The 12,578-nt window shown below is 45.0% G+C and overlaps 1 protein-coding gene across 2 annotated transcripts in view; it reads left to right on the top strand.

Annotated features, from left to right (window-relative positions):
• Positions 1-9,428, top strand: part of LOC128879741 (protein turtle-like) — a 122,778-nt gene extending 113,350 nt beyond the window's left edge. Inside the window, exons 6-14 of one of the 2 annotated variants that reach the window (XM_054129162.1) lie at positions 1,003-1,154; positions 3,116-3,260; positions 3,365-3,495; positions 4,123-4,282; positions 4,925-5,218; positions 7,172-7,480; positions 8,387-8,713; positions 8,863-9,056; positions 9,155-9,428. In XM_054129162.1, the coding sequence (XP_053985137.1) occupies positions 1,003-1,154; positions 3,116-3,260; positions 3,365-3,495; positions 4,123-4,282; positions 4,925-5,218; positions 7,172-7,480; positions 8,387-8,713; positions 8,863-9,056; positions 9,155-9,427 (1,985 nt within the window). In that variant the 3' untranslated portion in view covers position 9,428. The remainder of the gene's footprint in view (positions 1-1,002; positions 1,155-3,115; positions 3,261-3,364; positions 3,496-4,122; positions 4,283-4,924; positions 5,219-7,171; positions 7,481-8,386; positions 8,714-8,862; positions 9,057-9,154) is intronic. The other variant, XM_054129163.1, reaches the window with a different exon arrangement.
• The last annotated feature ends 3,150 nt before the right edge of the window (positions 9,429-12,578 follow it).

Genomic DNA, 12,578 nt, shown 5'->3' on the forward strand with positions numbered 1-12,578 from the left:
AGCAAGAATTAATTATGAAATTCCCTCGTTTGTTTTGAACGGCGCGGCGTATCGCGTTCTTTGCTCGAAAGTACCCTATAAATGAAATTGAAACGTTTCAGTCCGTTCGTGAATCGAAAAGATATCGGTATATGGAGAACTAGCTTTGCGATAAAACGCAAATGTAGCAAGTTTGGAGGCTGAATTATCGTACGCGGACGATGAACGTAACATAGAAGGCACTATAACTCTACGCGTTTGCTGGAAAAAACGGGAACGCTCTCTTTTAACAAGTATATACAAAAAGGAAAAAAACAACCCCTGAAAGTAGACGTACAGATTGATGAAGCTTAGATCGAGTTATTACATTATCATATTCTGCTCGGATCAGCGCTCCGCGAGAGATGTAGGGCATGAAATACCGGAGAATAACGAGGGGAAGGAAAAATCGATGGTCGAGATACGATAACGCAAATAATCCCCCGCAGGAAAGAACAACAACAACAACAACGCGAAGGATTGACCGCGATTATAAATACATCGGCATGTGGAAGAATTTAGTTAGGACAAGAATCGGATCTCGTAAAAATATTGTGTATAAGCGGTATTTTAATGTACTTTTTGGAGCACGCGTTTTATTGAACCGCCTGGATCGTTTCGTCTGACCACGCGTTCTCCTGTTCTACTTGTCCGGTCATCGGTATCGCGTTCTACGTACTTGCATGGTAACATTTTCTACTGTACCTATATCGGTGAAACGATTCGTTACTTTATTCGACACGACGCAACGGTTAATATCCCAGCCTGTCGGTCCTTATCCTTATTTGTCCATGCATCTTATCGTTGTGTTTCTTCCAGTTTCGCGTAATCGTTCGTCAAAAGCCGCGATACACAGGCCGCGCTGTTGCAAAGAAGCCCCTTTGTCACCCTCTCCGCTAATCGTTCAGCGTCGAGTAACTCCCTCTTGTCCATTTTTCTCCTCGAACGCGACACTGACATCGCACCGCACGAACAATCTTGCAGTCAGCCCGCTGGACGTCAAGATAATCGGGGCGAACCAGCCGCTGTCGGCGGGCAAGAGTTACGAGCTGATGTGCACGACATCCGGTTCCAGACCGGCGGCTACGGTGACCTGGTGGAGAAACGGCCAACGTTTGGAGGAGTCGAAGAAGACCGTAAGTATTAATCGCGTCGATAAACATAAGCAATGTTTCCAAGAGCATCAAAGTTCAACGTACGAATCGTTGAACGTAAACCACCTGGGTCGAAGGACGAGCGGATTAAAGATTGCCAACGAGATTCGATTTACCATCCACTCGACGTAATTTGTAATCCGCTCCGTCGCGGAGTCTCGAAGGAGCCGTAAAATAGATGGTCACATGACCGCGAGGAGAATGCAGCACGTCCCGTCGGCGTCGCCGCCGCGTGTGTTTCGCGCGATAGCGTGCGAGGATATCGTTATCGCGGCCTGTCCGCGTCGGCCGTGGCTTAAGCTACGCTGAAAGCGCCATTAGACGACGAATAATTTTAATCAAAGTAAGCCAGTGACGTGATAACGCTCTGCTTCCTCCTCACCCGCGCGAGTCTATGCTCTCGTTACTAGCGCGTAATTAAGGCAAATTGCTGCGTAGCCTCGCGGTGATACAGCGTTCGTGATTAATCAGTCCGCGACGAATGCCTTTCCGATGGAAAAACGACGCCCGAATCGATGAGATTCGAATAGACGATTTAAACGACGCGGTTCGATCATTGTCGTTGCTTCGTCTGTACCAAATGCACCGTCTTTTACTATTTGTTTTACTTAATTAACTACATCGTACGATCAATCCTTGAAATTCACCTACAGGCTATATTCTTCTCAAAGATTGCAAATGCTCATCGATGCAACTAGTAAGTATCCATCGCGCACGCGCGTATAGTAAGCGCGCTGGAACAAACGGCAGGCTGAGAGAAGCGAAACTTTCCAAACTGCAAGATTACAGAAGGAAGAAGAAGAAGAAGAAGAAGAAGCACGATCCCGTTTCCTGCGACGTTCTATACGTTATAGTTGCTCGCAGTATTTCTTCTTGCGCCTCCATTCTCTTTTGTTTAAGTTTCTTATACATATAAGCGGCAAAGCAGTCTTATGGAAGGAAGAGTATCGACTTTGGAACAATATTTTCTCTGCTTCCTTCCTAGCAACCTTTTTTCTTCCCAATCTCTGTCAGCTCTCAACCTCCGCGTTTCAAATATTTATATCTCGTTTAAGTAACACGCCCGAGCAAAACAGAATTTCTCGTGAAAATTAAAGTTTTTAATTCGCGGAAAAAGTTGGCACTATCGTTGAGAGATACCTGCAGAAATTTCGAGCTCCGATACATTCGCGGCTAACGATAACATATCGCTATATTAGTGTCGGGAAAGTTAATGAGGGAAAAGCGGCGGAGGAAGTATCGTAGTTTTAGTCGACGATAAATCACGAGATACTCGTCTTCGTCTCCGTTGGATTCTTATTGGGATAAAAGCGTAGAAATAATTAAATCGTTAAAAGAATGTCGACTGTGCGCCAACATTCGTCACAGACATTGTTTTTATCGGTCTGCTTACGATTTTAAATGACAACGCAGAGAAGAAAAGTATTTTCTCGAGAAACGATCGTCCTTGGACTGCGATAACCGTTGCGAGACAATGTAAAATAAATCGTGGCTCCGAGAAGTAAAAGCTTCTGAAAAGCTCGTTAAGACTACAAAAAGTAGAATCCTCGAAAGCTACGTTTTTACTCGACAACAAATCATCCGTTTGTCCGTTCGAAAGAATATTCTATTATTAACGGCCAAGACGCTCGACCCGCTCGAGTAATTAGCGTTAAGAGTTGCGGAGAATGCAAAGAGACGTTGAAAAAAATCACCTAGTTAGAATTAAAAGAAAAAAGGTAAACGTACGTATCTACAATGTAATACGATATAATATTTTTCCAAGGTATTTTCTAATACAAGCTATCGTCGAATATTCGCGGAAATAGGTTTTCCATCGTGCAGCAATTTAGGAGGAATATCGTAAAAGTATTATAGGATATCGTGGTATCGAGGGCGGTGTGGAAAATAAAAGGAAAAAAGAATAGGCAAAGCGTAGGAAAGTTATCGTAACGTTGTTGCAGACTTCGAGCGATGGGAACACGACCACCAGTATCTTGTCTTTCATGGCGACCAAGGCAGATGCTGGCAGACACTTGTCGTGTCGGGCTGAAAATCCAATCATGGGAACCAAGCCGATAGAGGACGGCTGGATGCTCGAGATACAGTGTAAGCGTATTAAAGACACGCTTGGAGAACCGTTCCAATGCTGGCCGATCTGTTACGATTATCACGCCAGGCTACTACGACTTATCGACGTTTTCAATTTGCAGACACGCCGGAAACCACGATACAGCTGGGCACGTCTCTGAATCCTAACGCGATACGCGAGGGCACCGACGTCTACTTCGACTGTCTAATCCACGCCAAGCCGTCGGTTTACAAGGTGGAATGGCGCCACTTGGTAAATATATCGTGATTTTATACTACACGCGGAGAGAAAATCCGTCCTCGCGACGATTCGAATAGCTCAATTTATAGACCAGCGGTGTCTAGCGAACCAGCGGAAAACTTGCCGAGCGTATAAGAAACGCGCGCGTCTCTTCGTCCCGAGACCAATTCAAACAGAGCCTGTTTTCCAAGGATCAAAAACTTTCCAAAATTACTTGTTTCCAAGATGTACCGGGATCTGGAGAAGTTGGCCAGTTACGAGGTTGCGCGCGACTAGAAAGACTTGGAACGTAGAACCACCACCACCACCACCACCACCACCACCACCACTAGTCTATTAGGATAATAAAAAGTAAAAGAAAAAGAAAAAGAAACTTTCAGAGAACAAGGTATTCAAAGTTTCGTAATAAGTTCGATCGCGTGGGCAAAGTCTCTTTATCTTGGTGCACCATCTCGAACAGGCTGGAATGGTGCGCGCACACGTCTTCGTACACGTGCGCATATTTCCCATGGGCTACGGTATGCGGCAGCCAATGTCCTCTCCGTTTGTTGTTTCCGCTATATAAACGAGGTTGCAATTGAACGCGTAAAAGAACCCGTTTCGAGAAAATAAACCGCATAAATCGCGTTTCTGTTTCAGGGCAAAACGCTTCATCACAACATCACACAGGGTATCATAATCAGCAATCAAAGCCTGGTACTGCAAGGCGTCGATCGTAAAAGCGCAGGCAATTACACCTGCGTCGGATACAACACGGAAGGAGACGGCGAAAGTTCACCGTTTTACTTGAACGTAATGTGTACGTGTCGCTGCTCCGAATAAATAATCAACAGTCGCTACGCTTTCCAAGCCGAGTACGACCCGGCATACGAGTGCAACTTCTTCGGGGACACATTCAAATGGGATTATTAGCCTCCCAAAGTGTGGAGTCGACAACTTCAACTACTATTATAAAACTGTTCGATACATCATTTTTTTTTAGATTAAAACGTTTATTCGTACATGTCTTTTTAAGTTTGAGCTCCTACAGGCGAAATCTGTTGGACCTCACTGACCTCCATTGTAGCTCGGGTATCTCTGGATCGCTAAACCCGTACTGTAGCCGCATATTCGCATACTACAGTCCCCGAGGACTGCGCGTTATTCTTTCATTTTTGTCCAGTGCGAATCCAATTATTTATCAAGCAGACATACTCCGTGTACCTCGCGTATCGTATGTCGTCACTCGACGACAGATAACGAGATATGTCGAATAATTCCCGAGCGACCAGCAAATGTTTGACTAGGACAAATGTTTTCTGCGAAGACGCGTTCTAGTCGAAAGATTATAAAGAATAAAAACAGTTGTTCGTTGTTCGTTAACGACTCTGTCGCAAAATTGGACGCGACTCTTGGCGCGATAGTAGAAAATAAACTCAAAGGATTTTCATTGTAATTCCAGTCGCGCCCACCTGCAAGCCGGAACAGACGAAAGTGTACGGGGTGGCGAAGCAAGAGAAGGCAAACATATCCTGCCAAGTGGACGCGAACCCATCGGAGGTGCAGTTCCGCTGGACCTTCAACAATTCCGCCGAGAGTATCGACGTGGCAGGGAAACTTATCGCCCAAGCCGGCACGTCCTCGATCGTCTCATATATACCCATGACCGAATTGGATTACGGCACGTTGCTCTGCTGGGCGACCAATCCAATTGGACATCAACAAGTGCCCTGCGTCTATCACATCATACCGGCCGGTGAGGTATCTTTATGTAATGATTCGATCATAGAAATCCTTGTCAATCGCGGCCCCGTCGCGTCACTTCAAACGATGTAACCGATATTTCCGGTGCATCGATTCGATCCTAATCTGCCGACGGCGAACGGAATCATTTTAGATCGAAGATATAATTTATCCAGGTTACTTCTACCACCGAACGTTTCCATCGTTTCCGTATATTTGTCGTGTGCCTTGTTGTCAATTGATTTCGGAAGACAAAAATACACACGGACTCGTAATAATACTCGACCCACCAATATTCCTTCCTAGTTTTATTCTAGTCGATCGAAATAGAGCAGACCGATTTCACTTTGATTAACCACAGACGATCACGATCCTGTACTCTTGGTCTGATCAAAGACGACCCATATTCCTCTGGCCTCTTGTCTTGTCGGAAACGGTCTTATTCCACTTGTCCGACGAGTGACAATTTCTATTACGTTTGTTCGCGGAGATAACGTTCTATTCTATTCTATTCTATTCTGTTCTATTTACCTGATAAAGTACCATCCCGAGACACCCGTCTCGTTCGATACCGTCCTATATTTTTTCTCGATCGTTCAACCCTCGCTGATTTTACTTGTCCAAACTTGTCTTATTTCGCTTAGAGCACCGAATAATTCTCGCATGCAGATTTTTTTCAAATTGTCAACGTTACTTTATCATCAACAGAGAAAAGATACTTTTGTCTATCGTCGTAAAGGTCTGTTACGTGGCTTAACGCGACAAGTTGCAACTCGCAATCGCACGAATGAAATGCCGCCAAGGAAAGAGAAACGAAACGTTCATGTTCGGCGGGCGTAATTACAAAAAAATTCCGATAGTACGTTAATCTAGAGTTGTTCGCGCTATGCTGACTTTTCAAAAGCGACAATCCCGCCGTGCGCAATAGTGGAGTTCGGGGATTAAAACGGAAGTTCGTTACAGAGTATGCGTGCACGTGTGTGTATATGTGTTGGGAGGGTGGAGGTTGGGGATAGTCCTTTTTCTGTAGCGAGCATTTCCAGTCATCTATCGAAGCGATCGAATTGTTGCGGCTGCGGAAAGTGTCATTCGAGACCGGATGCAAAAACCGGAATTTGAAAAGGCTAATCTATCGTGACGTCGCGTCGTCTTAATCCTTTGGCAATTGGGTTGCTTATCGCTCGCAAACTTTTCGCGATGTAAATACAAGACCAAATTCGTCGTCTTTCTTGTTCCTCGTGTGTATTTGAAAAGTTTCGAGTTGTTCGCACGTTTGATATCACCACAAATGGAAAGTTCAAAGGAAAACTTTTTTACTTTGGTACTTTCGAAAAGAGCAAAATCACTGGAAAAGCCTTTCAGGATTTGAAGAAATCAAAAGACGAAACGTAAAGTCAGCAGAAATTACGGCAAGTGTCCGTCGAGGTTGTTCGCGGTAACCGAAAAAGCCAAAGAACTTTCTCCCTTTGATGCACTTTCTGTTTTTCGCTTCTGAAATTAGCAGCGAATTTACGGTTTCGTTTCTTTCGCTTTCCAACTACTCTTTGCCAACGGCAAAGCAGCACGCGTTACCAAAAGTAAACTCCAATAATTTAAAGCTAGCTTTAGATGAATGTAGATGTTATATTGGTTTAAATTTGGAATTACTACAAAAATAAATAAAAGTAATGGAACGGTTTAAGGTAACGTAAGCGGTCGTTGAAATCGAACTGACCGATCGTGTATTATTCATAACAAGCCACGAGACGTTTCGGTCGTTCGGGGGTTGGTCGAACGATCGCCGCGTGTAAACCGGCCGCGCCACCGAATAACGAATCGAACGTCGAAATAGAAGATAAGTCGCCGGCACCGTCGAGATCGTTTCCCCCGTATTGTCGTCGCGACGCGGCACGCATACGAGCTGCGACGATAACGGGCATAGCACGAGCTGCATTTTAAACGATACCGTTCACCGATGCTCCGCCAGGTCGACCGGACATGGTTCACAACTGCACCACCTCGAACACATCGACCAACTCTTTCTCCGTGCGGTGCGCCGAGGGTTTCAACGGCGGACTGCCACAGTCGTTTCTTCTAGAAGTGAGGGAGAGCAACAGCCAAGAACTCCGGGCCAACATCACGTCTCCGGTCCCCAGATTCAGCGTCGCTCACTTGGAAGCTGGGGCCCTCTACCAGGCCTGCATCTACGCTTACAACGACAAAGGACGCAGCGAGGCGATGGTCGTGCAAGCTGGAACTCTCAGGCTGCCCGAGAAGCAATTAACGTCCGAGTCAGGTGAGAGACGAGCAACTCGCGAAAGAGTTAACTTTCGACTTTTTTTATTTTCGTCTCACCCCATCGCGTCGTAACGGTCCTGTTTCAACCAGAGATCCATCTCGCAACACCTCCCGGCTATTCGGACAGTTATACATTTTACTACTTTGTCCGAACAATGACAGTTTTATTTTATTCGCACAACCGGTAACAGACTAGTAACGCGACCTATATTTCACTTGTCCGAGTAGAGAGTAGAGAGTATCCGGTAGGCCACTTGTCCATTTCGAGAGTAGTACATTTTACTACCTTGTCCGAACCGTGATAGTGTTATTCTACTTGTACGACAGACGGCATTCCTATTCCAGTTGTCTGCTCAGCGTCAACCTCCGCTCTACTTATCTATTCCGTGGTCGTTCTGTACTCTGCTTGTCCAGTCATCGTATTATCTTTTCCTTTCCTACTTTTGTTCGACCAATGTATTCTGACTCTCTTTTTGGATCTTTGTTCTCGAAACGACGCGACGTCGACGATTCGTTCTACGAAACGATCAAAGAAAACCAAACGTGACACGTTTAATCCCTGTGTTATCATGAAACACGGAACGAATAAAATGTATTTTTTATAATAAACTCGACGAATTAAAGCTTGGGCTACTATACCGTTAAGATATCAATGGAATCGAATCGCGTCCCAATACCATCGATACGATATCCTTTGAAGTGTTAAATCATTCTTACGTTCGAGAGTTTAATTAATCAAACTCTCAAGAATAAAGAAGCTCTTTTTTTTCCTTGCTAAATCCCTCCCTCGTTAGTTCCCGTGTAGTTGAAATATTCCATTACACGGAAAACGTTTGTAGAGAGATTACGCGGAAAGACGGTTCGCCGAAACTTGACTTATTCATCGACGCGATGTTTGTTTCAGAGAGGCCGCGGCCGAATATTCGATTGATGCCAATGTTGAGCGTGATGATTGGCGTGGTGAGCGCGCTGATCATCGTCGCGGTGATAGTGATGGTCGTGCTTCGAATTCAGCACTCGCAGGTGGACGAACAGAGCAAGTCGCAGATAGAGGACCACGGCAAACAAACGAAACCGGTCCCCATCCAGAGGGAACTGAGGTTTCGCGAGGGTAGCAGTCTGCTCTCGGATGAGAAGCATCCCGCCAGCCCCTTCAGGAAGCTGGAAAGCACCGGTGACATAAGCGAAAACGACGAGAAAAATCCGGACATCATACCTCAGCAAATCACTGGTTCGTGTAGCCCTGGTTTATAAAACGTGTCGCGCGAACGATAACTTGCCGCTCGTCTTGTTTCATCTGACGTATTTTACGCTTAACCATTGCGATACGTTCAATTCTAGTCTCCGTCTCTGAATCTCTTTCTCCTTGACCATTTCAAGCAGGCGACGAACCGTCCGAGTATTTGAGGAAGCGCCGCCTAGTCTCGACGATCGAAACATCGCCGTCGAGAAGTTTGTTGGAGCACTCGACAGTCACCTCCGTCAGCGGCCACGGCAGTTACGTTGGCTACTGCACGATTCGCAACGGCATGCCATTGCACGAATTCTCCAATTTAACGACGAAACATAAAAGCGTAAGTTCGATGGAGTAGAGTAATTCGACCGGAGACTCGGCTCCGACTAGGAGCCTCTTCTCGACTAGGTCCGATGCTTTACGGTATTCGCTGTACAGTTTCAGCCAATAGTCGGAGACGTGTACGAGACGGGTGTTTGCACTTTACCGAGGCAACACTGGCCAAGCCAGAGTATGCAATCGATGTCGATGACGATGAGCCCGCCGATGCTGTACGGAGGCCTGGGTGTCGTCGGCAGAGCTTGTCCCAGCGGTAACTTGCTCGCAAAGGACGTGGAGGCGAGGATCCCCGGTCAATGCTGCATCCAGTCGCAGAAAGACGGAAAGATGACCACGCCGATCGTAATGGCCAAGAGGGAAAGTTCCGTGTGACACTTTGGTCGCGTGCAGACCAGCGCTGTATAAAAATCAAGTATCGTTCGAAGCATTTTTTCGTTAACCGTGTTGCCTACGCGGTGTTTGGGTACACCTACAAACAGTACTCGAATAAAACGATTAACAAGTTGCGAAGACATTTTTCAATGTACGTTGCGGGAATGCGAGTGAACCATGAAATTCCAAGAAATTCTTCTCACACTTTCTTTCCGATCCGTTCCGATCGAAACGTTGAATGTTGCGGAGTATTCGAATGCAGTGCAGGGAATATGTATACGGTGTGCGATACATTTTTGGTTATCGAGACACAAATCGATTCGCCGCGCCGACTGATTGCGGTTACGATTCGAAGGAATTTTTCACGAAAACGATCGAATCGAATCAAAGATAAATTGCACACTCTCTATACGTTTTTCACCAAAAATGGCATCGCTGTATATTCTTCGAACGTAGCTCGTGTTTGAAAAGTTTTAATCTTCCGTGTATCCAATTAACACGAATCGAGCTGGTTTTTTTTCGAAAAGAATTCACTATTTTCTCCTCGGGTGGCGCGTGGCGTTGGCGTTGGCGTTGGCGTTGGCGCGGGCGCGGGCGCGGCGCAGGCGTAGACGTGGATGTGGGTGCGGGTGCGGGTGCGGCGGTAGTGTTTACCTTTACGTTTCCCTGTTCGATCAAAGTGCCCTTTATACATTGAACGAACGATTCTACCACGTTTGTGAATATAAAAAAGAAAAAAAAAAGCAAAAACGAAGAATAAGAAAGGACAGTCTTGTAAAGCAGTGCGTTCGTTGTAAACCTGCGCGTGTACGAGAATGAATTATCGATGCAACACTTGTACATACGATGTGCACGGGTGTTGGCGCGTGCTGTACATATACCTTGAATACGAAGGATATTTTATACAAAATCGTTAGTATTAAATACGAAAAAAAACGACGGGGGTGAGAGGTTTATTCCCACTTTTACAATGGTACACTGTACAATTCGTCTAGTCGATGTAAGTATGCATAAATCGAGTAATGTATATGCGAAGATTGGTCGAGCAGCCCAGAACAAAGTATACCGCGAATAACGAGGCCCTTTACGAACGAAACCGTGATGCGGAGAAACGAAAAAAAAAATAGTCAATGGGAACAAAAATTTCGTTTGTTGTATGTTGACTTGCATCAGGGTAGAGGGAACGCGGAGACGAGGACACAGAGACATATCGTACAGCTTGTTGTCATTGAAACGAAACAAAAGAGAAGAAAAAGAACGAACGCAAAAAGAAAAGCATTTGGAAGGAAAAAGTGGAACACGTGAACGCAAAAAGAGATCCCTGTTACTTTCATCGGTATGCAGTATTCGGGATTTTATTGTAAAATTAAGTATCCGTATAATGTATCAAGACTTAAAAAAGCTCCCTTCCAAGTAACGAACGACGAGCGTTGTTTAAAGTTTCTCGCTCGTTATTACGCGATCGCTGTAGCACGATCAATTGCTGTTTCGAGTATTAACAAGAGTCTCCGGTTGAGATTTCATTCGGAAATTGTGGAACGTTCGCTTCTACTATTATACAATATAATCGAATCTGTGTCCGGAAAGTTTCAGATTGAAACGTGAAAATTAATATTTCCTTTGATAGAGAGTCAATATTTCCAGTCTTCCGAGGCTCTTAACGAGCATTAATATAATTCAAACGATTCGCTGTACCCGCGCGAATAAGGTCTCTACGTTTCGGTGTGTCGAATCCGAACCAACAAAAACGTACGCGATAGTTGAAGCTTCGAGATCGAAGAACGAGACTTGGAAGAGAATACGAATAATTTCTTCGCGATCGAAGTACTTGCTTTTTCTTCGATACATCCTATAATATCAGTTTTCTGGGAGACGGTAAGTAATCGAAAAAGTATTCGCCCGAATAGTATTGTTTTACAATATCCGAATGAACGATAAAATTTCGACCATTCCTAATAAAAGTTTCTCGAAGCAGGATCGTCGCGTCGGTTTTAAATCGGTCGGTTGTAACGACGAACGTATTTGTATTTCGCTTCGATCTGTGGGTGTCGTTACCTTTACGAGTAAAAGAGAAAAGAATGGAAAGGAAATCGAAAACCAGGAGGAAAGATCCGGATACTTGTTATCCTAACACTATCTAGAGCAGCCTAGAATCTAGAGTCTAGAGTCTAGAGTCTAGAGTCTAGAGTCTAAAGTCTAGAGTCCGGCTGTGCGGATAACTAACAAAGAAGAAAAGGGATCGCGGCAATGTTTCCCATTCCTGTACAAGTTATCTAAATTGTCGGATAATAACTAGTTTCGCGAGACGTTCGCGAGACGGCAAAACGGCCAACAGCGACTCGCTCGTGTAATATATCGAACAAGTTTAGTCGTTCTTTCGAGTCTTCTAGATGAATGTGTTCTTTCGATCGCTAGTCGTTAAGTTTTATCCTCGGCGACGATACGTCTGACTGTATAATGTTTAAAAGATGCGTAAAGAGAAAATAAAATGCGTGAATCGTTATTTATTATTGCCATTGATGGAATTGATGTCGGTGCATAGCCAGTGTACCAAAAGGAACTTTAATAATCGTTAACGGAAACGCCTATATTTCTTCTTGTATTAGCGTTCGCGCCAATTGAGAGACTGAGGCTGACTATTCCGAGGCTGGATAGTCGCTGCGAGTAAGAGTCAAAGAAAAAAAAACCTTCTCAGTTTCTACGATCTATCGTGCCAGCAACACAATAAATCTAAAACACAAACTGCCGAAACATTTTTTTCATAGTTTCTTCGTACAATCTTTACCGACGCGATCGCGAAATTCCAAAGCGGTATCGAAGGTGTTACACGAGTCTCCAATGAAATTGATTTTCGTCGAACCTTTCGTAAATAATCGATGTCTCTAACGATGTCCGCTGCGAGGAACGCATTTGGTCGCATCTTCTCCGATGCTTCGAAGATCGTCCCTCTCGAAGGCATCGCACAATATGAATTCGCGTGGCGGTGGCCAGATACTGTCTACAAGATAATCGCCATCCGTTACGAAAACTTTTCAACTGTGACCGTAAACTGTAAAGGCGTTTCTCGATCTTGCGCGAAGCTACTCTCGTAGTGCAGAATATTTCGGTCGGTACGAGGAACAATCTTGCGGTCTTCGCGCACTGCGATTTT

Source organism: Hylaeus volcanicus, chromosome 7 (genome assembly GCF_026283585.1).
Source record: "Hylaeus volcanicus isolate JK05 chromosome 7, UHH_iyHylVolc1.0_haploid, whole genome shotgun sequence".
NCBI lineage: Eukaryota > Metazoa > Arthropoda > Insecta > Hymenoptera > Colletidae > Hylaeus > Hylaeus volcanicus.